The sequence below is a fragment of the Platichthys flesus genome, chromosome 20 (assembly GCF_949316205.1).
Source record: "Platichthys flesus chromosome 20, fPlaFle2.1, whole genome shotgun sequence".
In the NCBI taxonomy this organism is placed as follows: Eukaryota; Metazoa; Chordata; class Actinopteri; order Pleuronectiformes; family Pleuronectidae; genus Platichthys; species Platichthys flesus.
Window position 1 is genome coordinate 19,789,149 of NC_084964.1, and position 27,443 is coordinate 19,816,591.

General features: G+C 46.2%; 2 protein-coding genes across 2 annotated transcripts in view; both read left to right on the top strand.

Moving 5' to 3' along the window:
* Positions 1 to 8,739: 8,739 nt before the first annotated feature.
* On the top strand, positions 8,740 to 9,693 carry LOC133976094 (uncharacterized protein DDB_G0271670-like; the record flags this gene model as incomplete). Its single annotated transcript, XM_062414185.1, has 1 exon — positions 8,740 to 9,693. A coding segment is annotated over one exon (954 nt), but the record flags the coding sequence as incomplete, so codon positions are not given.
* A 1,234-nt stretch (positions 9,694 to 10,927) lies between these two features.
* The window catches only part of srcin1b (SRC kinase signaling inhibitor 1b), a 30,746-nt gene continuing 14,230 nt past the window's right edge, over positions 10,928 to 27,443 (top strand). Inside the window, exons 1-2 of the mRNA XM_062378870.1 lie at positions 10,928 to 11,224; positions 19,673 to 19,699. Of these exons, the coding sequence (XP_062234854.1) occupies positions 10,946 to 11,224; positions 19,673 to 19,699 (306 nt within the window). The 5' untranslated portion in view covers positions 10,928 to 10,945. The remainder of the gene's footprint in view (positions 11,225 to 19,672; positions 19,700 to 27,443) is intronic.

The following is a 27,443-nucleotide window of genomic DNA, read 5'->3' on the forward strand; positions in this document are numbered from 1 at the left end:
TTTCTGATCCACTCACCCTGGGGGGGGGGGGGGGGGGGGCTTATTATCAGCGACTAGAAGCTTTGAAATGGAGATATTATGCACGTGTGTATAAACAGACTATGAAGCTGCTGCCTCCTCCGCTGAGTGGACTCCCCCCCCCCCCCCCCCCCGTCCCTCAGAGATCCTCCATCTTGTTTAATTGCCCGCCTCACTCCGTCTCTCCCACACCAGTTGACTTATGACCACTGATGTAACATGACGGGGGGGCGAATTATGCTAGTTCACCATCTGCAGGCGAAGTATTTTTAGACCGAACAACCAGTTTCATTAGATTAATAGCATTTTTTTAAACGTGGTCTTGGAGGCTGTTGGCTGAGGATCTCCTCAGGAGAGGGTTCGGGTTAGTCTAGTTTTAATAAAGACCATGGATCTGTATTTCAGTAAAACTGCTTTAAAGTAAGATGATATTCAACTGATAATATTTTAGTTTTAAAGAGAATAAAGCAACAACATGTCACGTTGTTGGATTTCAAGAAGAATCTTTGAACGGAAGGTTTCTGCTCATCACTCTGTTGTCGTTGGTGGTCATTAAAACATCAGAGCCTTTGGCTTTAGGTTTGGTGAAGACTGGGTATTGACCTGCTGACCTTCGAGTTAGAGGATGAATGTGAATGGATGATGTTGATGCCTGTAAATTGTCCTTGAGGTTGAAGCAAACTGAACTCACTCTCCTGAACCTTCCCGTCAATCCCACTAATTCAGTTATTTATGTATCTCACAAGCTCCCGGTGAAGCTGAGACGCAGATAAGACCTGACTCTGATTGTGTGTCTGAGGCTAATTGTGTGTTACGCTGAATATCATGTTTAAAATCTCCAAAGTAAAGAAACGGGTCTGAAGCAGAAGTTCGACCGACGACTGGGACGCAAAATCAGATATTTGTTTCCTATCGTTTTTCACCCTGCTGTCATTCGTAAATACCTTCTGACCAAATTACATTAATTATGTAATAAAGATCCATCTTAATCCCAGTGCTCTAATTAATTCAATATATTCCATTTCAGAACCTTTTTTTATTTGTCGTGTTGCAAAGACCCCGAAGGTTTTTTTTTTCCTCTTCACCTAAATACATAAGACAAGTTATTTCATCACTTGTCTTTGTCGCAGCAGTCATTGATATTAATACACAGAGACGCTGATGTTCTGTCCCACTATTGATAAATGAATCATGCTCGTCACATTTCAAAGACTCGGGGGTTGCCCTAGTTGCAGCTCAAGTATTTTTTGTTGCAGATATTAATATGTGAGACTTCCCAGGATTGAGATTTAAGTCGCTCGAGTCCTTCTGGGTAAATGAAACCGTTTCCGTGCCTCGTTCTTATTGTGGTTTTATTCAACTGGGATCAAACTCCCAGTTGAACACGGCTCAGCCCAGTCGCTCCTGTTGTTCCTGTCGTTCTCCAGCGGCTTCCTCCCAGTGGGAGACACTGACCAGTGTCCACTAAGAGACCTCCGTCCCCGACTCGTCCCACTGTTCACTCCATTACTCACCTTCAGGTCGCGACCCGGCCCAAAATACCGCTCTCTAATTACGGCGACTTCCTCCTTGAGCTGGAATTGATTTCGGGTGCCGTGTTGTGATTGGCAGAGAGGTGTTGGGGGGGGGGGGGGGCAGCAGAGTGCTTCTGCCGCTGCAGCAGTTTTAGTGCACGTAGGTAAAAGAGGCACATGCATTAGCTGTCTGGTCTTCAGGGCCTGAATTCAATCAGACCTCCGTGATGGAAGTCGGCTGCTTGATAACTTCAGTACCTGCGCCCCCCCCCCCCCCCCCCCACCTGCCTTTCATCTGACGTCCTCATCACGCCGCCTCTCATCCCGGTTTGATGACCACGTCCCGAGTGCTGGTGAATTGATGAGTGTCCTGGAGATTGATCCTCGGACCAAACTGGGCTGATATGAGTGGGAAGGGCAAACTGGGAGGCATGACTCAGACTGGCTGATCGTACATCCAGCATGAGACAGAGGAGGAGGAGAGAGGAGGGTGAAGAGGAACACGTCTCCTCCTCATCATCGTCTGTCCTGAATTATTATTCTCTTTGAAGATGATCCGTCTGATGGAAAGTCTGAGTGGTTTGTTCTGGGTGTACCGAGCGACCTGGAAGACTCAGAGACTCAGAGACTCAGAGACTCAGAGACTCAGAGACACAGAGACTCAGCTGCTCAGAGACACAGAGACACAGAGACTCAGAGACTCAGAGACACAGAGACTCAGAGACACAGAGACACAGAGACACAGAGACTCAGAGACTCAGAGACGAGCTGCGTGAGGCGGATATTGATGAAAAGACAAATGTCTGCTGACTGGATAAATGTCACAGGAACGAATCACGTGGGAGCATTTGAGCTATAAATGTACCTGGTTTATTAAAGCCCTCGTTCCTCAAACCATCAGTCCCCAGCACAAACACACAAATGCAAACACACACACACACACCAACTTAGTGCCTGCTCTCTGTAACAGCCAATTCAACATCCAGGGAAGACACAGGGGAGTTTGTCATGTTGACGACCACCTGCCAAATAAACAGAACAACACACCACCGTTCATACCTGACAGTTTTCAAACCGTCAGACACAGAGTCATCTCTAACAAAAACAAGATTATTATATTTCCCATATTCTGCTCCAATTCCTCTAAAATCCTAAAAACTCTATAAATAAAACGACTCTGGAAAAACTTTTCAAAGATTAAAAACCTTGAGGAGTGAAAACAGTTTGGTTCACTCCGGGTTCGCGTGTGTGCGACGGTGGGAACCGGCATCAAACCTCCGTGTTTAGATGAAGTTTATTTTACTCTTGGAGAACGTTCAGTGAACCCCCCCCCCTCCCCAAACACTGAAGCCTGTTTTCACTCCTGTCGTCTCACTCGCTCACTCGTCTGCTCACGACCCTGGTTTACTCTAACCGTGGGTACGTTGAATATTTATGCAATAATTGTCTGTGTCTGTTATATTCCTATGGTTGTAGTGAGACAGTGGCTGTAAGTGCATTGTGGTTTTTAAGAGAGGTGGATGACTGCGATGTGGGCGGACTGAGGAAGATGAGTTAGACCAGAGAGATGAAGAGAGGCTGTTTCAATGTCGGGCTGTTATCAATCAATCAATCAATCAGTCAATCAATCAATCAGTCAATCAGTCAATAAGCCATTTCCTCCATTAAGGTCGAGGAACCCTGCACATGATCGAGTGGCTCTTAAACTAGAACTATGAGAATTAAGTGGTTTGATAACTTAATGAATCTTTTACAGTGTAAAATAAATATATTTTTTACCATGAAATGTGGATATGAAACGATCCTGGTTCTGAATCTGTGCAGAAAGATCCCGGTTCCTCTCAGACTCGTCTCTGCACCCGGTGGAAATGAGTTCAGTAGATTTAAATCCTTCTGATAAACAAACACGTGTGAAATCATATTTTCTTTGCTTGAGGTAGAAGAGACTCACTGCAACTAGTTTCCAACGATAAACACATGAACCAAAATAATTGAAAATGAATAACTGGCATCTTATGTAATATTTGAAGTCACACTGGAAAATCTGCCTCAGAATTAATTGTGGATCAGACATGGATATTAAAACAATATCAGTAATTATCGTCATTCTTTGTCCATTAAGAGTTTGAAGCCACCACTTTCACTCCTCAGCGACAGTTGCTCTTAAAACTTAATTTCATAAGCAGATGTTGATCTTGATGATAATCGACCACCTCAGCTCTGATGGGGGAGAATTGATCCAGAGGTGGAACCCAGTGGTTCTCGACCCGCTGCAGGAACACGACTGATCCTCACAGTGATGATGAGTCTGTGTTTGAGTCCCTGCAGCCGGAGGGAAAGTCGCTCGGCTCTCTAACACGTGTGGTCATAGGTTCGGCTGCTGGAGCCGATCACGGCCTCGTTCTACAGCGGAACATCTGGTTCACTGGGATCCTGAATCCTCAGACTCCCTGCCGGCAACAGTTTGGAGAAATTCTGAATTCAGCAAAGGATGGACCTCGTTCCAAATATAGCTCGGCTGGCGTTCCGCATCCTGATCGTGTTTGGGTTTTATTTTAATTTTCCAGTGCCCCGGAGAGCTGGATATTATAATTTGTGGATGGAGGAGCCCCATTTTTGATTTTTTTTGCTTCTTCACTCACTCCTGCTGCCAAGTTCACTCCATAATTAACAGTCTGTGAAGAGAGAGAGAGAGAGAGAGAGAGAGAGAATAAAAAGCATGAATAAACGAATGAGTCCATGGTGAGGTCACAGGGGGACAGACATGGGGGGTGTCTGGGAAAATACAGAACATTAATAGAAATATTAATAACAGTATTAATAACTTATGACAGCTTTCTGCTTTGAGTTTCCTCCGTTTCCCTCAACAGAGAAACACGAGTATCCTGGAACTATCGTAGAGCAAATACTCTAGATACTACAATACCCATGAGCCTCGGCTGCCACAGAGAACACACGTGGATTCAGGAGGATGTAGTCGTAGTCGAGAACAAATAGTTTTTCATCTCCAGCTGCTGCCTGGAGTTTGTGGCCCTTTTATACCCAAGTGCACTCTGGGAGTTGTAGTCATATTCTCACCTAGGTGACGTTTAAATAACGAATAAAAAAAACAATTTAACTTTTTCTTCCCTGTCTACAAATTCAATTAAATGTTATCTTAGTTAATCAATTGTAATTGAATTTTATTCCCTTTTTTTCCTTGAAGTATCCAGGTTAGTTTGAATCTTATTTAGTGAACCTCATCCTTGTTTTAGTTACTTTAAGTTTTAGAGTTTTATGTTATAGTCAGGAACCAAAAAATACATTTCACTCAAACCATAAATAAAGTTGGGAATAATCTTCATGTGCAAGTCACAGGAAAAACCGTGAATTTCAGGAGAATGTCTTGTTGCAGCAGCTGCGTGTTTTAAATCTCCTTGTGGCTTTATCACCCTGTATGTGCTGTGTGTTGAGACGTGTGTCATACGTGTTCCTCTGCACACGCCAACGAGCTGCAGCCTCCAGATCGAACCCTCCCGAGGAAAATGACTTGAAGTAAATCTGAGCCGAGCACAGACGTCGACAAATGATTAGACCTCAGCTCGATGAAACCGTAAAACTAACAAACGGCCTCTGTCAGGGCGACGCTGGTCAAGGTTGCACAACCAAAACACACACACACAGACACACACACACACAGACACACACACACACACAGACAGACACACACACGCTCACACACACTTACAGCTTCCTAATGAGAAATGTTTGGAGCAGGTCCCCAGCAGCTGAAATATGGCGTCTGTGGCTCAGTGACATCACTCACCCGCTTTTTAGGCTCCCCTCAACTATGATGAAGTCAGAATAATGAATCATGTCCAGCATTAGTGTGTGTGTGTGTGTGTGTGGGGGGGGGGGGGGACAAACACATTTTTATTTAGTGTAATTAGTCGCAGTCCGACCCGGTGATTGAACCGGGGGATTTGATGGATCAGCTTCAGGTTGAGATGAAGGGTTTTGGTTCATGTTCCTATTTGATGATGTCGCTGAGCTGAGTTCAGTGAATGTTCCTTCAGCTTTATTCATAGAGACGTGTCCTCTGTCCCTGAGCGAGACCTCATAATGAAACCCAGAGGACAGACGGGGACGTGTCTCCACAGTCTGAGGTCGGTTCCTCTCTGAGAGTCTGAAGCTTCACGTGTTGGTTCCATGTTTCTTCTGATCTGGTTTCACGTTGTAATTTATGGACTACCGATTTGAGTCTGACAAACGTACGTCCTGTGGTCATCCCCTGCGTGGGCGGAGCCTATCTGTACTTGACTCTGATTGGTTTGTAGACGTGTTGTCAGTTGGGGGCCGACGCTTGAATCTGAAAACACACGTATGATATCTGACCAGTGACCTCCGCGTTAAAACCCTGAACCAAGTGAGAGAAGTAGGACAATCACAGATTTGAGATCAGCTGCAGAGGCAGAGCTGTGAGCTGCAGCAGTAATCACAGAGGTGGAGCCGGGGGGGAGCCGGTGGAGGTGGCAGCTCATTAAACACCACCCTGAGCCCTGATGACAGGGAAACACAGAGCCGGCTCCACACCAGGTGAGTAGCAGCAGGATTTATAGGAGCTGTGGGCTGTGTGTGTTTAGTGCAACAGGCCTGGAGCTGCAGCACAGAGCACAACCTCATGGACTTTAATAAATGGAAGAGAAATAAATGGAGATATAAATAAGTAAAACTAATAAGAACGTGGAAAATGTCCACGTGTCAGGAGCTGCAACAGTCAGCGGAATAAATCAGAACAGCAGTTTATCATCCATTGATTGTAATAAACTCATAATGAAAATATCTTAAATAAAACACGTGTTGAACTGTAAATTAGATCAGACCTGCAACAACAGCCCTTTTATATATTCTGCACCTAATCCATCATGATCATTAAACTGTTCTTATGGATTCATATGATCTGTTGATTCTCTCCAGAGCCCAGATGATCTCAGCTACACATGGGAACTCGTTACAGATCCATGAATTCTTATTACATAAATCTGGATCCGCCCCTTTGTCGGGGATCACGTCAGAAGTTGATTGGTTGTTTCTGGACTTGTTTCTTTTTGGTGAAAACCTCCTCAGTAGTTTCTCATTTCATTTATTCCTTTATTTGATGAGGAGGTGAAATCACAACCTCCCTCCTGCAGGTGATAAACTGTAAAAACAGCTCAGTCGCTTTAAACAGGACGTGCACATTAAATTCAGACTGCAGCTTCTTAAAGTAAAATACAGGCTGCCTTTGCCCCCCCCCCCCCCCCCCCCCCCATCCCCAAACATTGCAGGGGTTTGCTCAAGGCTCCACATAAATCCCAGAGACAGCCCCTCGTCTGGATGCCCCCCCCTCACCGCCTCCTTCTTCTTCTTCTACTGTGGATACACGGCGGCTCGCTGCTCCTATCAGAACATTTACATGTGTGAGCCGCCTCGTTCTTCTTCTCTCACCAGGAGACTCTTTACCGCTTCACACACTGTTACCAGGCTGAGGCGCCTCAGAGACTGATGCTTATTTAATATCATGGATTATTTTCTGGAGGGTTGAAATCAAAATACCTTTGACATTTTCACGTCGTCATTCACGTCCTGTTGTCTGATGAACACAGATTTTAATTTGACATAAATCACAGAAAACCTTCACAAACGAGACTTTGATCTTAGAAATCGTCCCAGATCATTTATCTTATGCCTGACATTATAACCATGAACAGAAATCAATTTGAAAACAATAAATAATAAAAGTGATTTGTTAAACACACCTTCACCGAGACAGCGGTGCTGTGAGTGTGAGCGGTCACCAGGGGGCAGTAGACTGTCCCCACACATCAGACACCACAGGACGTGTGTGTTTTCACCTGGGGGGGGGGGGGGGGGGGTGTCAGATGTTACAGCTGTTTCCAGCAGGAGTGTGCACAGGCTGCCGGGTGGGGGGGAGTGTTTGTTTGTCTGGACGTTAACACACTTAGCAGGTAGCTGAAGGACAGAATATGTTTGTGTGTCTGTCTGTGTGTGTGTGTGTGTGTGTGTGTTTCCAAGCTCCCACTTTTTGGGGTTTTGTTACAAAATGGTCACCAATTAACTTCCTGACTAATTGATTAATTGATGAGTCGCTGCAGCTCCAGGTTCTTGATCTTTACTGTGAACAGTTGATTTCTTTGTTTCTACAGTTTTGATTCTGATGCTGCAAATTTAACTTCAGAAACAAGTGAACATATAGATGTAGAATCAAGACATTTACTCAATATATGAATCACTTTGCCCTTTGTCTCACATTTTCAGAGCAACACTAACTTAATTTTTTAGAACTCTATTTTTCAACTCTTTCTTCATCAAAATCCTTTTGAAACTCTTTGTGTTTTTGTGTTTTTTATTTAAAACATAATGAACTTAATGTTTTCAGTCCTGACTTCAGAATCTCGGAGCAGAAACCTCCAGTGAACACAGATTTAAACAGAGATGGATTCAAACACGTCTCAGTGTTTCCTGTAAATTCACCTCCTGACACTGATGATATTTTTAGATTCACTTGATTCATACATGTTATTATTTTCCTCCACAGGCACAGACCACGTCTTTATCTCATTAGTCTGTTGAGCCCAAGCAGCAGAAACCGTAAATCAGATTTTCTTCTGGAGGTTTTCAAACAGTTTTCTTCGTATTGTGTGATAATTTATCGTTGTGTGTCGGCGCGAGTTGTTGTTGTGCTGCGTCGTCACTAAATCAAATCCAGGAGACACACTCTGAGTAAACATGTTGTCAAATAAAATCCATGAGGTGAGCGGCGCCGTGCGTCAGGAAGCTGCAGCTCAGATGAAACAGATCCACTGGATGAAGTGAACTCAATCTGTAGCTCGTGAATTATGATCCATGACCTGCTGCTGCTCTTCATGATCATCTTCTAACCTGTTCCTCTTCCTTTCTCCCCCTTTTCTTCTTCTGCCTCTTCCTTTATTCTCCTTCTGCTTCCTCCTCCTCCTCTCCCTCCTCCTCCTCCTCATCCTCTTCTTCCTCCTCCTCATCCTCATCCTCATCCTCTTCTTCCTCATCCTCTTCTTCCTCCTTCTCGTCCTCTTCTTCTTCCTCCTCATCCTCTTCTTCCTCCACCTCCTCTCCCTCCTCCTCACCCTCTTCTTCCTCCTCCTCATCCTCTTCTTCCTCCTCCTCATCTCCCTCCTCCTCACCCTCTTCTTCCTCCTCCTCATCCTCTTCTTCCTCCTCCTCATCTCCCTCCTCCTCATCCTCTTCTTCCTCCTCCTCCTCTCCCTCCTCCTCATCCTCTTCTTCTTCCTCCTCATCCTCTTCTTCCTACTCTTCCTCTCCCTCCTCCTCATCCTCTTCTTGCTCCTCCTCCTCCTCCTCACCCTCTTCTTCCTCCTCCTCATCCTCTTCTTCCTCCTCCTCATCTCCCTCCTCCTCATCCTCTTCTTCCTCCTCCTCCTCTCCCTCCTCATCATCCTCTTCTTCTTCCTCCTCATACTCTTCTTCCTACTCTTCCTCTCCCTCCTCTTCATCCTCTTCTTCCTCCTTCTCATCCTCTTCCTCCTCATCCTTTTCTTCCTCCTCCTCCTCTCCCTCCTCCTCATCCTCTTCTTCCTCCTCCTCATCTTCTTCTTCTTCCTCCTCATCCTCTTCTTCCTACTCTTCCTCTCCCTCCTCCTCATCCTCTTCTTCCTCCTTCTCATCCTCTTCTTCTTCCTCCTCATCCTTTTCTTCCTCCTCCTCCTCCTCCTCTCCCTCCTCCTCATCCTCTTCCTCCTCATCCTCTCCCTCCTCCTCATCCTCTTCTTCCTCCTCCTCATCCTCTTCTTCCTCCTCCTCATCCTCTTCTTCCTCCTCATCCTCTTATTCCTCCTTCTCGTCCTCTTCTTCTTCCTCCTCATCCTCTTCTTCCTCCTCCTCCTCTCCCTCCTCCTCACCCTCTTCTTCCTCCTCCTCATCCTCTTCTTCCTCCTCCTCATCTCCCTCCTCCTCACCCTCTTCTTCCTCCTCCTCATCCTCTTCTTCCTCCTCCTCATCTCCCTCCTCCTCATCCTCTTCTTCCTCCTCCTCCTCTCCCTCCTCCTCATCCTCTTCTTCTTCCTCCTCATCCTCTTCTTCCTACTCTTCCTCTCCCTCCTCCTCATCCTCTTCTTGCTCCTCCTCCTCCTCCTCACCCTCTTCTTCCTCCTCCTCATCCTCTTCTTCCTCCTCCTCATCTCCCTCCTCCTCATCCTCTTCTTCCTCCTCCTCCTCTCCCTCCTCATCATCCTCTTCTTCTTCCTCCTCATACTCTTCTTCCTACTCTTCCTCTCCCTCCTCTTCATCCTCTTCTTCCTCCTTCTCATCCTCTTCTTCCTCCTCATCCTTTTCTTCCTCCTCCTCCTCTCCCTCCTCCTCATCCTCTTCTTCCTCCTCCTCATCTTCTTCTTCTTCCTCCTCATCCTCTTCTTCCTACTCTTCCTCTCCCTCCTCCTCATCCTCTTCTTCCTCCTTCTCATCCTCTTCTTCTTCCTCCTCATCCTTTTCTTCCTCCTCCTCCTCTCCCTCCTCCTCATCCTCTTCCTCCTCATCCTCTCCCTCCTCCTCATCCTCTTCTTCCTCCTCCTCATCCTCTTCTTCCTCCTCATCCTCTTCTTCCTCCTCATCATCCTCTTCTTCCTCCTCCTCATCCTCTTCTTCCTCCTCCTCATCCTCTTCTTCCTCCTCCTCATCTCCCTCCTCCTCATCCTCTTCTTCCTCCTCCTCCTCTCCCTCCTCATCATCCTCTTCTTCTTCCTCCTCATACTCTTCTTCCTACTCTTCCTCTCCCTCCTCTTCATCCTCTTCTTCCTCCTTCTCATCCTCTTCTTCTTCCTCCTCATCCTTTTCTTCCTCCTCCTCCTCTCCCTCCTCCTCATCCTCTTCTTCCTCCTCCTCATCTTCTTCTTCTTCCTCCTCATCCTCTTCTTCCTACTCTTCCTCTCCCTCCTCCTCATCCTCTTCTTCCTCCTTCTCATCCTCTTCTTCTTCCTCCTCATCCTTTTCTTCCTCCTCCTCCTCCTCCTCTCCCTCCTCCTCATCCTCTTCCTCCTCATCCTCTCCCTCCTCCTCATCCTCTTCTTCCTCCTCCTCATCCTCTTCTTCCTCCTCATCCTCTTCTTCCTCCTCATCATCCTCTTCTTCCTCCTCCTCATCCTCTTCTTCCTCCTCCTCATCCTCTTCTTCCTTTCCTTTATGTTTGTTTAGCAGTAAATTAAATATGTGCAGTTGATTGTTTTTGCTCTGTCACATGTGTAATCTTCTCTTCTCTGTATACAGGACGTGAGTTTGTTCTGAAACAGTTTTTAAAACTAACAAACAACTTCCTCTCTCTCTCTCTCTCTCTCTTTCTCTCTCTCTCTGTTTGATTGACAGGTCGAGAGAAGAGAAAGGGTCCCATGATCTCTGCCGGTGATGCTGAGTTCCCTCGGGACTACCACACCCTGGCCGGTAGCCGTGGGGCCCGGCGGTTCACGGACAGCTCCAATGGGGGGTTCACGTCGTCCTCGCTCGACCGCCGCCACAACTCGGTGGCCGCCAAGAGCCTGGAGGCCCTGAACAGCATCCACAAGGCGGACATCGAGCGGCAGCGGGACGCCCTGGTGGACCTGCAGAAGAACAAGTTCTCCAACAGCCAGGGCAGCATGTCGCAGGGCTCCCCCCCCGCCGGACGACAGGTACCCTCCCCTCACACCCCCCCCCACACACAACACAACAAGGAGTGGACACTATGCTAACAGGATTAGCTTTGGTCACTAATAAACAACACACGCCTTCATTTCCCATCAAAAGAGACCGGGGGGGGGGGGATTCTTCTGCTGTTTGGTAGAATCGGAACCAGAATCACCTCAGTGACGAGTTTCACATGTAGAGTTAACAACCAAACACCAGATGGGGTTTCTTCTCTAGTATGTGAGGATCTACAGCAGCACACACACTGAGAACTAACAGGAGCTGAACCAAGATGAAACTTTACATTAAAACAAGTTATCATGAGAGATGTTAAATAAACACAATACAAACTGAATATGTAGGAAATAACCAGTAACAGTGTCTGGTCAAACTAATGATGATTAATACAAATCCTTTTTGTCTGTGGTTGGATGATACACAATAAAATTCAAATTTAAATATTACACTGATCGTGTGGAGTTTGTCTGAAGAGGAAGTGAAACTCTGTCTCTGAATTTAAAGTCCGATCCTCCATCAGACAGATGAAACTTTACTGTGAAGCTGCTGCTCACCAGCTCAGTTCCTCCGAGACGAAACAGAAGAACAGACCGAGTGGACACAGGTCAACCTGTCTGTCCCTGTGGTGACACGTCAACCTGTCTGCCCCCCCACAGAGCTTCACCACAGCTTCTATAGAGACGTCCCCCGTCAGGGATCCTGATCCATTAGTCAGGACGCTGTGAGACGTCAGTGATCCATGACACAATTAGATTCTGTCTTCAGTGAGACTCGGAACCTTGTGGACGATTTGACGTCTTACTCCAGTTGCATGTTGTCCCTGGTGTGTGAGTGCAGACCAGAGGAGAGTGCAGCCTGGGGGGGGGGGGGGCTCTGAGTGCTTTCTGCTTCCACATGTGAACATTTCCTTCCAGTGAGATAATGGGAGCACGTCGGTGGAGCCCACGCAGGCGCATTGTGAGGAGTGATGCCTCCGGGGCTTCACTCACACACAGACCAGGGATTCTGTCTCTGAGCGTCTCACTGGGACAGTAATGGACACGTGTGTAGTGGTGGTTATTATCTGAGAGGGCGAGCGATAGAATATGTAGAGAAGCGTTTAACTGAGGCGGTGAGAAAATGTCAGAATGCACAATCTGTGATGATAAATCTCCTCCTCTTCCCACTGGGTCCCAGTCGGCTTCATGTCCTCAGCTTCCAGTCAGTCTCCCAGTGTCTCTCTCTGGTTCAGGGTCGGGTCTGAATCTGTTTGTTTGGACCGAGCTGCTACTTTGACCTTTGGTCTTAAAGGCATCTCGTGTGCAAATCTCTGGATGATGCAGATGTCAAGTGTGAAGACAAAAAGTTATTCAATCTATAAGATGACAGAACATCCAGCTGCTGCTTCTTCAGGGTTTCAGCTGAGTCTTAAAATGTCTTAAATATGTTATTATAATAATTATAAGATATCATGTACTAGGTCTTATAATCTATAATATGTTTATGTCGGTTAACGTTCGTTAAACCTTTCTTCCATCACTCGTTGAAATGAGTTCTTCAATAGAAATCTTACGGTCTCAGGTTTAGTTTGATAGTTTGTCATGTCTCTGTGTGTCGTAGTTATTTCTCATTAAAACAGATATTAACACTAATAATGACTTCACCTTGTCGTCATCACATACTAAAGGATCTCAAGGATCTTTGCATCGAAGGTTAAGACCTTCAGAATTATAGAGAAACCACAGTTCCCACAACGAGCAGCACTTTGGCAACTGGGGAGAAAAAAAACCCTCATTAACTGGAAGAAACCTCAAGAACCAGAATCAATATGGGGGGGGGGGGCTGCCTCCACCAGTTGGTGAGCAGATAAAATAACAATAAGAGTAATATTAGATGTAAATATGTTATTAGTGAAAGCAACAGTATTTGTTAATATCATTTCTATAATAGTTGTTTCTCTGGAGAACAAACCTCTCATAGTTTATTTAAATCTTAAACTTCTGAAATGACTTTAGATGAAATCTGCAGAAACCTCAACATCTGGATCAATTTCACAGTTTTTTAAATGTTAATCTTACTCTCTCCCTCCTCGGGTGTGAGATGATCTCAGGTGTGTGTGGAGTGCACATCTGGAGTGGAGGTGTCTGCAGCTCGTCTCAGCGTAACGATGGGCGGGGGGGAAGCCCTCGCTCCACTGAGTCCGAAGCTCGTTAATGAACAGGATGAACGTTGTTTACTTCACGTGATCGGTTCTGTTCAGTTTGTTTGTTCCCTCAGGACGTCGGATCCAATCCACTGCGTTATTATTAACAACATTTGTTATTCATCTTCGTCCAGATGTTTATTCTCTCCGTGGTTTTACAGATTCAAGCGGATGAAAAGCTGCATTAGAAAGTTTGTTTTAATGGTTCAGGAAGTTAACGGATAACTAGTCCGGCAGCAAGTAACCAAACCTGATGATCATCTACACCACTAACCTGTTTGAGGGTGGTGGGGGGAGCTATTTTAAATATCCATCTTCATATTCAACTTTTTATTCCTGTGGTTTATCAGATATAACAGTGATTATTGATCCGTCCAGCTGTCTGTGATCCTCTTGGTTCAGGAGCTGAACCTTTAAATCACAAGCATCAGACAGTGAAGTCGTCCATTTTGATATTTGGGGTTTCCTGGGATATGTCAGCTATTTTTTATTAAGTAGTCAATAATTTGTTAAAAATAATACAAAGCAATTGTACAACAAATAATAAATTACCTAAATGATGCTATGTCAAGTTTTTGTTTTGTAGAAAAATCCAAAAAACAAAAGCAGCAAAGCTTCACAAATATCAATCGGATTATTTTCCAGAGGTCGACTATTAATAACATAATCAATGACCTATTTGTTTCTGGCTCTTCAGTGAAGTCCTGCTGATGATCACCAGCTGTTTATCGATCAGCTGATTATCGATCAGCTGTTTATCGATCAGCTGTTTATCGATCAGCTGTTTAGCGATCAGCTGATCCTGGTCATGGACGTTTCAGCTCTGAACGTGTTGATACCGAGCTCCAGAGGTGATTTGTTTAAAACCGACGGAAGTTCAACTCCCTCTCTTCTTTCTCCTCCCTTCTTTCTTATCTCCTCTTTCTTATCCCCTCTTTCTCCTCCCTCCTCCTTCTCCTCGCTCGTCTCCTTCTGTCCATCACGTCCCCCCCCTCCCTCCTCTCTCCCTGTGCTGCGTCTGTTCACCCAGACCACTCCATCCGTCTCCTGGAGAAAAAGGTGGAGAGCGATGGAGAGAGAGTGGGAGAATCAGGTGGAGTCTGCTGTCGTCATGGCAACCCACTGGTTTCCCATATAAGGCAGCGGAGTGAGATAATATGGTCTGAGCTTCAGAGCGAGAGACATGCACTGTACTGAGGGGGAGAGAGAGAGAGAGAGGGAGAGAGCGACAGTGTTGTTTGTCAGGGGCGAGAGAGAGTGACAGGCTGAAGGAGGGGGAGGGAGAGAGAGAGAGAGAGAGAGCGGACGGGAGGAGGAGGAGGAAGAGGAGGAAGAGGAGGGACAGGAAGGGATGCTAACTGCCTCTCAGGCGCCACTACGGGTACCGGAGAGAGGGGGGGCGATCTGGCAGATCCTCTCGGCGCAGGAACGACACCGAGCCGCAGCGAGAGGAAGAAATGGAGAGAGGAGGGGAGGAGGACGAGGGAGGCGAGAGGAGGATGCACCGGGCGATCGACACGCTCGCTAAGTAGCAACGGTAACTCTCTCTCTCTGTCTCTCGCCCTCAGACACCAGGGCATCCCTCATTCCTCTGCTGCCGGGTGACACTGCATGGAGGGATGGCATGTGCAGGAGTGTGTGTGTGTGTGTGTGTCTGTTTGTGTGTATGTGTCATCCTAATGTATGTAGAAGCCTGTGTGCGTGTGTGTGTATGTGTGTGTGTGGGGGGGGGGGGGGTGGCGTACAGCTGATGTTAAGATGGTTAAACCTGACGAAGACACAACTCACCCTCTCATCCTTCTCTAATGTGTCTGTGTGTGCGTTCATGCATCATCTAATTGTATGTAGAAGAATGTGTGTGTGTGTGTTTTTTGGGGGGGGGGTCCATTTGTTTCAGAGCAGGCAGGTGTCGGCCAGGTGTGTCTGTGCTGCCGCAGTGACGTATGTGTGTGTGTGTGTCTGTGTGTGTGCACATACTTTAAAGCAATGTGGCTACAGACGTAATCTGTGTGTGTGTGTGTGTGCGTGTGTTTGTGTGTGTGTGTGTGTGTGTGAGAGATTGAATGAATGAATGCACAGATGCTGATGTGTGTGTTTGGATGCAAAGCTGACCGTGTGTGTCTGTGTGTGTGTGGTGGAGGTGAAAACAGAGGGTGTGTACAAAGATGGCTACTTGGCATGCAGGTCAGGTTTGCGTGTCTCTCTGCTCATCCCTCGCTCTTTTTCTTCTTCCCGCTCTTCCTCCTCTCCTCTTCCTCCCCTCCTCTTCCTCCCCTCCTCTTCCTCCTCTCCTCTTCATCCCCTCCTGTTCCTCCCCTCCTCTTCCTCCCCTCTGTCTCGTGCGTATGTGCGTTCTGGGATCTCAGCTCCAGTGATAGAGACACATCCTGGCCGGTGATCACTGAGTCACGGTGCACCGGGGCCTGTTTGTGTTTAATCTTCCAAAACGCTCGTCGTGCATTAAATTATCTGTGGAGTGACTTGACGGTAATTTAGAGTCATTTCCAATTTAAAGTGCAAACTGTGGGAGCAGGTGATAGCACAGCGTGAACGTTCAGATCCACGGAGGAGGGATTAACACCCAGTGGGAGATTCACCTTCATGGTTATCAGCTGTTTGTTTCTGTCACAGTCTTTCTGAGAGGAGCTCGATGACATGAACACGTTTCTCATGGTCGTCGGGTTGTGAATGTGACGCCACCGAGTGGAAGAGCCTCAGAGTTCACATCATGAAGTCGGGGGGGTGGGGGTTGTAGAGGTTCACATCCTCTGGATCGGGAGGACCTCTCTCTTCTTTTTCAGGAAAAAACGAAACAGTATGTTCATGATTAACAGCTGAATCATTAACCAACAATAAATCTGCTCAACTCTGTATATTCTCATCCGTGTCATCGCAGAGGATGGTAAAAACGTTATGGATATTTTAATGATCCATCAAACGAATGAGACCAAGTCGGGCCACAGTTCAGAGAGGAAGTAAAATCATTTAGATTTCAAAGAGCATGGAGTTTATATTCTCAGCTGATCTGATTGGACACAGACAGCTGATGTGCTGAGGATGGTAAAAACTTTATGGATATTTTGAAGGGAAGGATTCAGGCCCTGAAGGACGAAACAGCTGATTTCAAGGAAGATGGAAACTAGTTTTTTTTTTGTTGTTTGGTGATGATGCAGAATGATTTGTACTTTATTATTTTCCTCTCACTATAATTCATGAATTCTGTGTAAATGATGTCTGAGTCTTGTTGTGTGTAGATTTGTTGAAACTAGTTTGTGTGCGAGGATGTTTTAAATGGAGTCCGACCAGAGGAACATGAACACACTGAGTTCTGGACTCATGACGTTCCAGTGATGAAACAGTTTGTCGTCACATCTAAGACATAAAGATTTGATGCAGAATCAGATCATGTCTGATTAACAGTGAAAGGAGAAGCCTCCTCGTTGTGGTGCAGACGGACATGAGGCTGTGTGGCGTGTGGTCGGGTGTTGTCACTCTGTGTTGGTCACTGGACTCGAACACTTGACGCCACGTTGAGCTCTGGAATCTGGGTCACAGAATCCCACCGGCCTGCAGAGCGTCTGTCCCGTCTCCTCACTCTACCTCTGACAAAACGTGACGTCTAAAAACTGAGTTCTCTGTTGGTGCCCCAAACTCTGGAAGTCGATGTCTTGGCATCAAGTTGTGTTAATATTTATTGTCAGTTCCTCCTCGTTTTATCGTATATTTGTGTTTATTATTTCAACACTTTGAATTTTATATGATAAACGCTTGGAAGCAGGATTTGACATTTTCCACAGAGAGAGTCAAAGTTGGATTATTGTCTGTAAGTGAGACGAGTCAGGAGGAATCAGATGTTTTAACCTGATCTGTCTTCATGAATTGAGTTCACTTATCAAAGGTAGAACTTTATTTCTCTTCATTGGTTGTTGAGTCTGTGTGAGTTCAGATGTTGGTGGTTGTGCGTCAGGTGGTGATTTGTCGGTGATGCCCTCAGAACTTGAAGATTTGTGTTGGAGGTCAGAGGCTCAGATCTCCTCTGAACTAAGACAACAAACCTCCTGCTGGTTATATGGTTTCAGTTTGAGTCTTTTTTGTTGCTTTTTGTGTTTTCAGTCCTCGTTGTGAGTTATTCACTGTTGGTTTGTGTTGAACTGATCTCTCACAATCTCTTTGTGCTCATTTTGTTGTCGTTGTACATCTCTGTGTAGTCCTGTGGTTCCATTTTGTGTCTCTTCATGGTCATTGTGTTTTTTTTGTGGTCGGTTTGAGTCTTTTGTGTTGTTTTGTGTCTCCAGTCATTTACTGTCCCTTTGTGTATTTGTGGTAGATTTGAGTGGTTTTATCGTCGGTTCGATTCCCGTGTGGCCTCTCTGTGTTCTTTACTTCCTGCCCTCGTACGACCGGTGTGACCCTGAAACAAACGACTGAGCTGCACTCGGCTTTAACGAGGTTTTAACAGGTCTTGAATTGAAATCTTTAAGAAAGAAACCTTGAAACATCATTTCTTCACATTTTCTAAATCCCATTAATAAATTCATTGAGTATTTCATAATTAGCTTCTTGAACCTTCCTCGTCTGATGTGAGTTTCTTTGTGATGAGGTCGACGTTTCCTCTGAGACGACCTCTGAGGTTCCGTCAGATCTTATTTACTGTGGAGCAACAGAGCCCTCGATTCACCTGGAGAGAGAAACACTTGAGGACGTCTCCATGATCGAATGAGTTCAGTCAGATCCTCGTCGTCCATCAGCTCCTCCAGGTGAACGAGGGTCAGATGGAGAGTTGACAGCTGCTGTAGAGACGGAGAAGAGCTGGAAAGAAACGGTTCACTCATCGATCTACTTTCCAAAAGAATTAGGATCCAGTTACAAGTGAGTGAAATGAGTCTCCACTGCAGAGTGTTGTCTGGGGTTGACCTCAGAGAGGAGCTGGGGAGCTGAGGAGCTGAGGAGCTGAGGAGCTGAGGAGCTGAGGAGCTGCGTTGTGTCGATGAGGAGACAGTCGATTGGGTCCAGGCGTCTGTTCAGGAGCTGCTCTCGTTTAGAACAGATATGATACATCTCATCAGGGAACATCTCCAGGTCCCTGAGGAGGAGCTGGAACTTGGTGCTGCTGGAAATACACATGTGGTTGGAGGGATGGAGGGGGGGAGGGATGGATGGATGGAATGTGACAAGCCTATAACATCAGAATGTATTGATCTCATTGGACCGGCAGTGATAGTTACTGGTGCAGAGTTGTTAAAGCTTCAGTCAATATGTTAAAGGACGTGTAATTCATAACAGAAAATGAATCCTAGTCCATCTACATAGAGACATATCATCGTATAAGGGAGAGATGCAACCCCCCATAAAATACACTTATTATCTTTTAATAATTAATTCTTTGGAAGTCTTAACTACATGTAACATGAGGCTGAACAGATGTGGATCTAAAATGAAACTTCACTGGTGAACAACCACGAGGCTGTTTTACTAATAAGGAATTCATTCCACACATCAAACAACAAAAGACAACTTCAGTAACTTAAATATAAATACAAATACATAAACATCATATCTAATCATTATAAACATAACCCCTGTTTGGTAGACACCTCCGTTTGGAGCCGAGCACATGAAGTGAGCACCAGATGAAGAACGTGTTGATTATCTTTTCATTGACGAGTGTTCGTTCTGCTGCTGGATCTCAAGAACCCGACGTGTTGACCTGAACGTGTCCGTCCCTCAGACCACGTGAGCGTTGATCCAGAGCCGCTGGGTTCTGGATCCAGGCCCGAGCGCTGCCTCCCCGGAGAAGAGGGGGGGGGGGGGGGCTGAATCGAGGCGCCGGCTCTGGATCATTAGTGTGTGTGAAGTCCCTGTAAACATTTGATTAATCACTCAGAGGCAATTACCAGCAATTAAAGTCCAATTATGACGGCGGTGAAGGACATGGTGAGTTAATCTGGTTATCATCACAATAATTAACTCGTCATCTTCTCACCGGAAGAGACTCACACACACAAAATGCTGTTTATCGCTTCGTGGTTTTGTAGACATGTTTTTTGGGCATTTACATAAAAAATAATTTCCTTCTCTTGTTGGTTCTGGTTCCTCATTCTTTTGCTTGATGGGCTTTTGTAACGTTGTGTTTTGCAGTTGAACACATGAGAAACTGTCTCACATTCGACCCCCCCCCTATCTTTTATCCTCCCCCGTCCCTTTTCTATCCCTCTCTCTTGTCCCCCCCCGCTCCCCCCCCCCCCCCCTCCAGCAACAGCCAAACTACTGGAGCTTCAAGGTCAGTGTCGATTTTGTGTTTTTTGTTTGAGCCTAAATTCTCCGTGTGGATTTGTCTCTGTTGCATGTTTCACTCGCCTCCTCGCCGTCACATCACGTGCTGGTCACATGTTGGTCACATGTTGGTCACATGTTGGTCACATGTTTCCGTTTGTGTTCAAACTCTCGCTTGTGCTTTTCTTTGCTCGCAACTCGATTCCTGGTGAGAAACGGAGACTGGTCGATAGTTGGAGTCTCATGAATGATGCTTGAATCGGGGCTTTATACATTTTTTCTTCTTCTATGTTATTCTCTGATCTTTATAGGTTCTCATTATATATATTTATTCCCTCTGCCAAGGAGGTTATGTTTTCATCTGCATTGTTATTCGGCAGGATTATTATATTAGAGCTCATACCTCGGTGCCCTTGTTAAAACAAACATATACTTATGTTCACACGTTGTCTTTACTGCACAGGACATGGATTTCACATTCAGATTTTCTAAAGCTCTCACTCTAAACCACGCGCTCACACTTAAATATCTGCTTCTGCTCAGATTTGCTCTGCTTGTGCTTGCTTGTGCTCGAACTGTGCACTTGCACAGATGTTTTCTTGCTTGCACTCAGATTTCCAGCTTTAGCTCTTCTTTGTGCAACGGAGAAATTTGAGTGCAAACGTTGCACTGAAGCAGTTACCACGAGGAGAAGAGAAGAATCGGTCCAAGCAACACAAATATCTGAGTGCAAGCTCACAGTTTGAGCACAAGCAGAGCAAATCTGAGCAGGAGCTGTTTGAGTGCGAAATCATCAGAAATCAATAACTGCAGCTCCTCCACTGAAAGACAATGTTCTGGAAGAAAGATAAGAAAAGAAGAACTTAGATAATGTGAAGAGCGATGCAGAGAGAGCGAGAGCAGCGTGAGCTCCAGCTCCGAGTGTTTCCTCCTTCATGTGAGAACAATGTCATTTAAATTAAAGTGTGAACTAATTAAACTCAGCAAAACAAACAGGCTCAGTCAATCAGGGGAAGACGCTGCACTGTGGTTTACTGGAAGCAGAAATGTAATCCCAGCAATTACTGGGAGGAACCTGTTTGTGTTGCTGCTGTTGTTCTGTGCGGTTCAAGAATAATGAGCATCTGACTCCGTGTGATTACGTTTAAAGGGTCATGAGTTGCAGGAAGATTTTGATTAATATTCGCAGATTATTTTGAGTTTTTGAGCTTTTATGGGACCGAGGAAACGGGCCCAGCAGAAACAGCTGACGAGAGGTTCTGAGGATTATTCAGATTAATTTGGGCGTTTGTTGAGAGACGTGCCGTGAAGCTATGAACCTGGAGGAGGAGGAGGAGGAGGAGGAGGAGGAGGAGGAGGAGGAGGAGGAGGAGGAGGAGGAGGAGGAGGAGGAGGAGGAGGAGATGATGATTACATATCCTGGAAGACAAATGATAAACAACCGATTCCAGCCTAAAATCCTCATGTGAGTGTTTCCCCAGTGAGAGGCTGTGATGCATCCTGAGCTCCGACCTGATCACAGCCTCTGACCCTCGGTGGACGCCGCCTGTGGCTGCTCGTGGTGGATTTGCTGACCTCAGCACTTCCTGCAGCTGCCGGCATCTTAAAGAATTACTGAGATTGTGAACGTCTCAACGTTTGCTGACACAGCGAATTTCCGCTGCTCTGAAATGGAACAATGGAGAAGCTGCAGCTTCAGGATCAAACCGGTTGAAAGATGTGAACGGACAAATATTCACAGTTCTTCTCATTGTCCAGATTCAACACTGACTCAAGACAATGTGGATTACTTTAGGTCTGATTTTATAATCATTGGTATTTTTTCTATCATCAGAATCTGGATTAAAAAACAGCCTCTTTCCTTCGACCTGATTCCCGATGCTGTGGTTCAGACGTCATGTGATGTGGCAGCTGCTTCTCACTCGCTCCTCGTCTGCTCAGCTCTGTCTTCTTCTTCCAATCCTCTTCTATTTGTTGGCTGCCTGCAGCTCGTTCACGATTGGTTGGTCGCTCCCTCTTCGTCTCGGGGAGTCTTCCTCTTCTTCTTCTGATGCAATAGAATCGCCTGCAGCAGTGCACGGGCTGCCCACCCCACCACCCCCCCCCCCCCCCGCCACTGGTTCCACTTTGATGTTTCATTGGTTTGTCAGCTAAGTAAATGCAAACACAGGCATAGATGATAAACCCACTGCAAAGAAACACAACTCAGATTGGGACAGAAGTATGTCCTGATACACACACACACACACACACACACACACACACACCTCTGTGCACATCTACATACATACAGTTAATATGCATGTATGTATATTACACACACACTTGCTGCTGCCTGTGTCAGACACACACTGAGCTGAGAGCTGCACATTTGTCGGATCCTCATCCAGCTTCACTTAGATAAATCTCCCTGCCCCCCCCCCCCCCCCCCCCCCGGAGCCGCTCGTATTCCTGTGCCCGGAGTGATCACAGCCCATTGTCTCCTGCCGTCGCCTCGGAGTTTGAATTCGGTGGAATGTACCACGCTGGGGGCTCGGGCGGGGTGGGGGGGGTGAGATCCCAGTTGTTCAGCGGCCATCTTCCTTCTGAGGGGAGTTAAGTTACCATGGTGACAGAGGACCCTCCATCCTGAGACTGTGCTTCTGTTTAATAACTCGTTTCATTCATATTCATATAGTTCACCACTGTACACATGAGCCTGGACAAGAGCTGAGATGCTAATGGAAAATTAAAATAAAGGGATTATGACACAAATGTTTCTGGACAAATAGAAAAGTGGGCTTTGACATTAAGTGCACGTAGAGAAATTAAAGAACTATGACTGACTACTGGGATCATACTGGTTTAGCACTGCCATACAAACCAGTAGCCAGATTTAGAGTCAAAGGCTGAAACACCTGATGCCAAGGTACAAGTGGAGATTATTATTATTAGTCTGTGCAGCGGTGATCGTGGAGCCACGTTATCTTTTTAATAATCTGTGAAGTTAAAGATTTAAATCCAGTAGGAGCTGACTGGTTTGAGGTTGAACTGGTTTTGGTCTTTTTTGATTCTTTGATGAACTGAAATGTTGAAAAGCTTCCAGCTGCTCTGAAACAATACATCTTAATAAGTGTGTTACAGTGAAAGTCTGTGTACGTCATCAGCAGATCATTATTTTTAGTGTCGACATTTATGCAGAAGAAGTAAAATAAGGGATGAGGAGTCTCTGCGTCTTTGGATCATGTTTCCAGCACTTGAGGGTTTTTGTCAAAGCTCCAACAGATATTTTACTGGCTGGTTCCCAGAGGAACTTATTCTTTACATGTATTCAAAAGGGTTTGTGTCTCTTCAGGGAGTTTGTGAGTCGCTCGTCTGGTTCTCACGTGTCTCGTATCGACAACGTGACCGGGCCGGTTTCTGTTCAGAGGCTTCCCCAGACTTCCCCCGCCATATCGGTCCCGGGGAGCCGGCTCAGCGCCGACCCATTCAGGCAGCTGCTTTGTTGTCCTCATGCTGTTCGGCTGTTGATATGATGCTCGGCGGAAAGTCGCTATTCCCCCGTCTGACTCTGAGAAGAGCCGGAGTGTTTCCAGCGTTAAAAGGCTTAAGAGGCCGAGTGCTGCAGAGTCCGTGTCCTCACGCCCGACCGGCGCTGGGCTGAGGCACGAGGCCAGAACCACTCACTGACTCTCCACCGCCATCTGTCAGGACGCCGATGTCTGCTCACGTTCATCAGGCCCAGCTTCACCTGAGATGATCTCTCCTGTGGGCTGCAGCTCTGAGCTGAAACAGAACTGGATTCAAAGCTTCACTCTGCAGACTCCTCACTCCTCATGGTGTGTTTTCTAAATGCAGTAAAGAGCAGGAGGTCGGACTTCAAGGTCAAAGTCAGAATCCAATCACTGCACCCGGTGGATCTAAACACTCCGGCCCTGACTCTGCCAGGTAGTGGGGGGGAATATCTGTGCAGGGAGGCGAGCGAGAGGTTCCCGCCGCCCACTTAACAACTAGTGCCCTTATTAACCCCCAGCCGCTCCGTGGGAAATGGAACAAGACTGCGGCTCAATCAAGTGACGTGTCGCTTGTTCCCCCCCGCCACCTCTACCCCCCCCCATCCCCCCCCCCCCCCTCCCCCTCCTCAGGCTGAGAAGACGGTAGCTTCATCACTGCTCTGGAACTGTGACACAGGATTTTATAAACACAGTCTGTCAGGGTTCAAATGGAAGGAATGCAGTGATAACGCCTGTGACATGAGACTGTGTGTGTGTGTGTGTGTGTGTGTGTGTGTGTGTGTGTGCACGGTACAGCTGTGCACAGCTGCTGCGTCAATCAAGACCCTGTGAATGAGATGTTGGGAAATGTGTGAGTCTGAGAAACAGTCAGTGTGTGAAAGTTGCAGTCGTCGCGTTCGTGAAGACGCGACTAGTTCACAGGGTGAATAACGAGGTGTGTGTGTAGGTGTGTGTGTGTGTGTGTGTGTGTGTGTGTGTTGATACTAATTCACACTTTTAAAGTGTCAGTGTGAAGACGAGGAGCTGCAGAGTAAACAATGAAGATCTTTTCTTGCTGTTAGAGAAGCTGCTGCAGTCGAGGTGAGAGTCACTGACTGTTCTTCTGATGTTCATCAGGATCGTGTAGAAACTACAGACAGATTTCTGCTGAGTCAGGTGACAGGATGTGATGCAGCTCCGGACAGAGCTTCAGGAATCTTAGAGAATAATTCATGAACGAGTCAGATGTTCAGGGGACGGATGTTTGTGAGTGTGTGTGTCTGTTGGTGCAGATCTTAATCTCATGTTTGTGGAATCAGAAGGAACCTGTTGGGTCTGATGGTGACGTTGTAGTTTCATTTGATTTCATGTACATATACAGAATCTGTCCAGAAGAACCCTCTTCTCTCCTCTGATTGGCTGTGTTCAGCGCCTGGTTTAAACCTCGTGCTCCAGTGACGAAGGCTGAACTTCCTGTTGTTCAGGCTCCTGATCAAACTCCAATAATTTCCTTATTTAAAATGAATGTTTAGAAAAGTTCTGAAGTAGTAGAACTAGAGGAACGTGACACCATGTGGAAGTGACTGTGAGATATTCAACCACACACAAAGCATCCGGTGCTTTCAGATTGATTTGACTCTTTATGGATCATAATTAATCAATAATCATCAGCTGTACTGAAGGAGACCTGAAGCTTCTTCTCTGAAACACTGTGAATCCTCCTCTAACCACATTACAAACCATTTGTTGTGTTTGCACTCTGCTAATAAACGTTGAACTGAGGTAGTTAAACAAACTAAGTACCTTGAAATTGTTTTTTAATTAATGAACTAAGAACACAATTCATTTCCCTGTAATTGATCATATATCCGCTCCTGGTCTCAGGCTGATCAGCTCCGCTCCAGCAGCTTCCACTCAGTCATGACACTGTGCAGATGTGAGGATCTGAACCAAACATCTGGAACAATAATGAGCTGAAATCAAGAAGGAATCAGGAAATGATCTCTGGTTGGAAAACGACTGCAGCAGGTTGTGTTGGTGTAATATTAATAATGATAATAATAACAGCAGCTTTTATTCAACATCAGTTTTAGGATGTAGAAGAATCATGATGTAGTATTTTTATTTAAATCCTTCCTGACTTTTCCCTCCTCATGAATTTCGTGGCGTCTCTGCTGCAGGGAAATAAAAATAGACGTTTTTTCCTGACGTGTTTACTCGGAGCTTCGGATCTGAAAGGATTCTGATGTTTAATGCAGATTCTGCAGCAGCTGCTTGAACTGAAGGAACCTCTGTGTCGTCCATTATCTGCTGTGACTGAGCCGCTGAACCCGGCTGCATGGAACCTCCCTCGAGACGAGGAGAGTGAGACACAGACGAGAGAGACGCCTTCATATCAGCTGCTTCACAGCGTTTACATGTTGTTCATCTGGAAACAAGAACTACATCAAGAGAGAAGGAGAAGAGAAAGCATCAGTCGCCAAAGAAATATCGGTTAAAGCTTCAGTTTGTCCTCCAAATGAGAATAGTAGTTTTCTACGAATAGAAGTTATATTATTGTTGTGTTTGTATTTAATCTGGACCCTGAAGGAAACTGAGATAGTTTTTCTTCAGATCCTCTTTTCACTTCTATTCTGACGGAAACAGATCTTTGGTGTTTTTCCCTTAAAAACCAAAACGATAAGATGAAAACGTGTTGATTGATTCTAATCGGAGGAGATCTAGATTCATGTTTCATTGATGTCTCTTCTCTGTGTCTCGCTGTGAGAGCAGAAGACGTCTTGACGTTAGAAGACGAGGACACAGGCTGGAACAGGAACGTCCTGTCGTCTGCACCCGATGGAGGACGAGCTTTAAAAGAGGATTTTCACTGTTTTCAATAACTCTGCTACTTAATGGAAGTGTCACCTCCTCTGTGATGGAGTCTGATGAACTGCAGACGCTCAGTTAATCCTCCTCTGACGTGTCTCTCACTATATTTTCCTTCAGGATTTACAGATTATTTAGAATTTGATTCCTTTTCATCTGTTTGTCAGAACAGGACGAATGATTCAGACTTTGATCCTGAGAGGAGCTGTTGTGTGAGTGTTGTGTGAGTGTTGTGTGAGTGTTGTGTGAGCGTTGTGTGAGCGTTGTGTGAGCGTTGTGTGAGTGTTGTGTATCTGAGAACGTATCATGACTTCACCGTTGCTGGTTTGAATCTCAGCTTTAACTCCACGTTGTCAAACCTGTGGATTTACTGAGTGGACGTGAAGATTCTTATCGAGAGTTTCCTGCTGCGTCTGAATTCAAGCACATTACATTATTTAAGAAAAACAATTTCAGAAAAGCAAATTAAAGGAAAAGTTTGTTTCCTCTTTCTTCATTTTCCAGATCATAGAAGATCTGACCCTCTTCCTCTATCCTCTGTCGGCTCCTCGTCTTCGTTTCTCTTCACAGTTCACTGAACACAAACTCTACGAGTCCCTGGTGCTTCGGTGTTTTCTCCTCAGCAGCTTGATGCTCGTGAAGGAAGAGCGTGCACGGCTGTAATCTGTCAGAGCCCGTGTGTTCGATTTAAAGGATCTAAAAACCCAGTTGTGTGTCTGTGTGTGTGTGTAGTGAGTTTTACCATATGTCATCTGACAGTTCGGTGTCCCCGACATGTTTGTGCACACATGCATGTCCGAGCGTCACGCCTGCTCGCCCCTCTCTCTCTCGCTCTCTCTCTCTCAGCCTGTTGCAGAGGCCTCCGAGCCGCTGGATGCATGAGCCCACCCCCCCCCCCCCCCCCGGCGCAGTGGGAGCTCATTACCGTCGCCTGTGGGCTGGAAAATGTCCGTCAGTGAAGATTCATTAAGAGTCAACCTGCTGCAGACGCTGCTCACTGCTCTGTAACGAGGCTCCTTCACCAGTCGACCCCCCCCCCCCCCCCCCCCGGTGGTTCAGGTCGTACAGGTGACATCACGCTGGTTAGCTGCGTTAGGCTGCTGTCATCGAGTTGAGCTCCGTGGTCGTCGTCTGCTCGGGTGGGGGGGGGGGGTAGGGGGGGGGGTGTTCACCTCCTGGAGCTGCAGAGAGACACGTCGCTCTATTTGACCTCAGGAACATTTCACTCAGTCACTGCTGCAGATGTCTGAGGTTCTTAAAGGACACAGTGATGTTCTTCAGTTTTTCTTCCCTGCAGTGAGTCGTATAGTTTGTTTGTGAAGGTTTTGAAATCAGTCAGTGGTGAAGGTAGACGGGATCCTAGAAGCTGCGTTCAGCCCAGAGAAACGTTTATTTAAATGTTCACAGTCG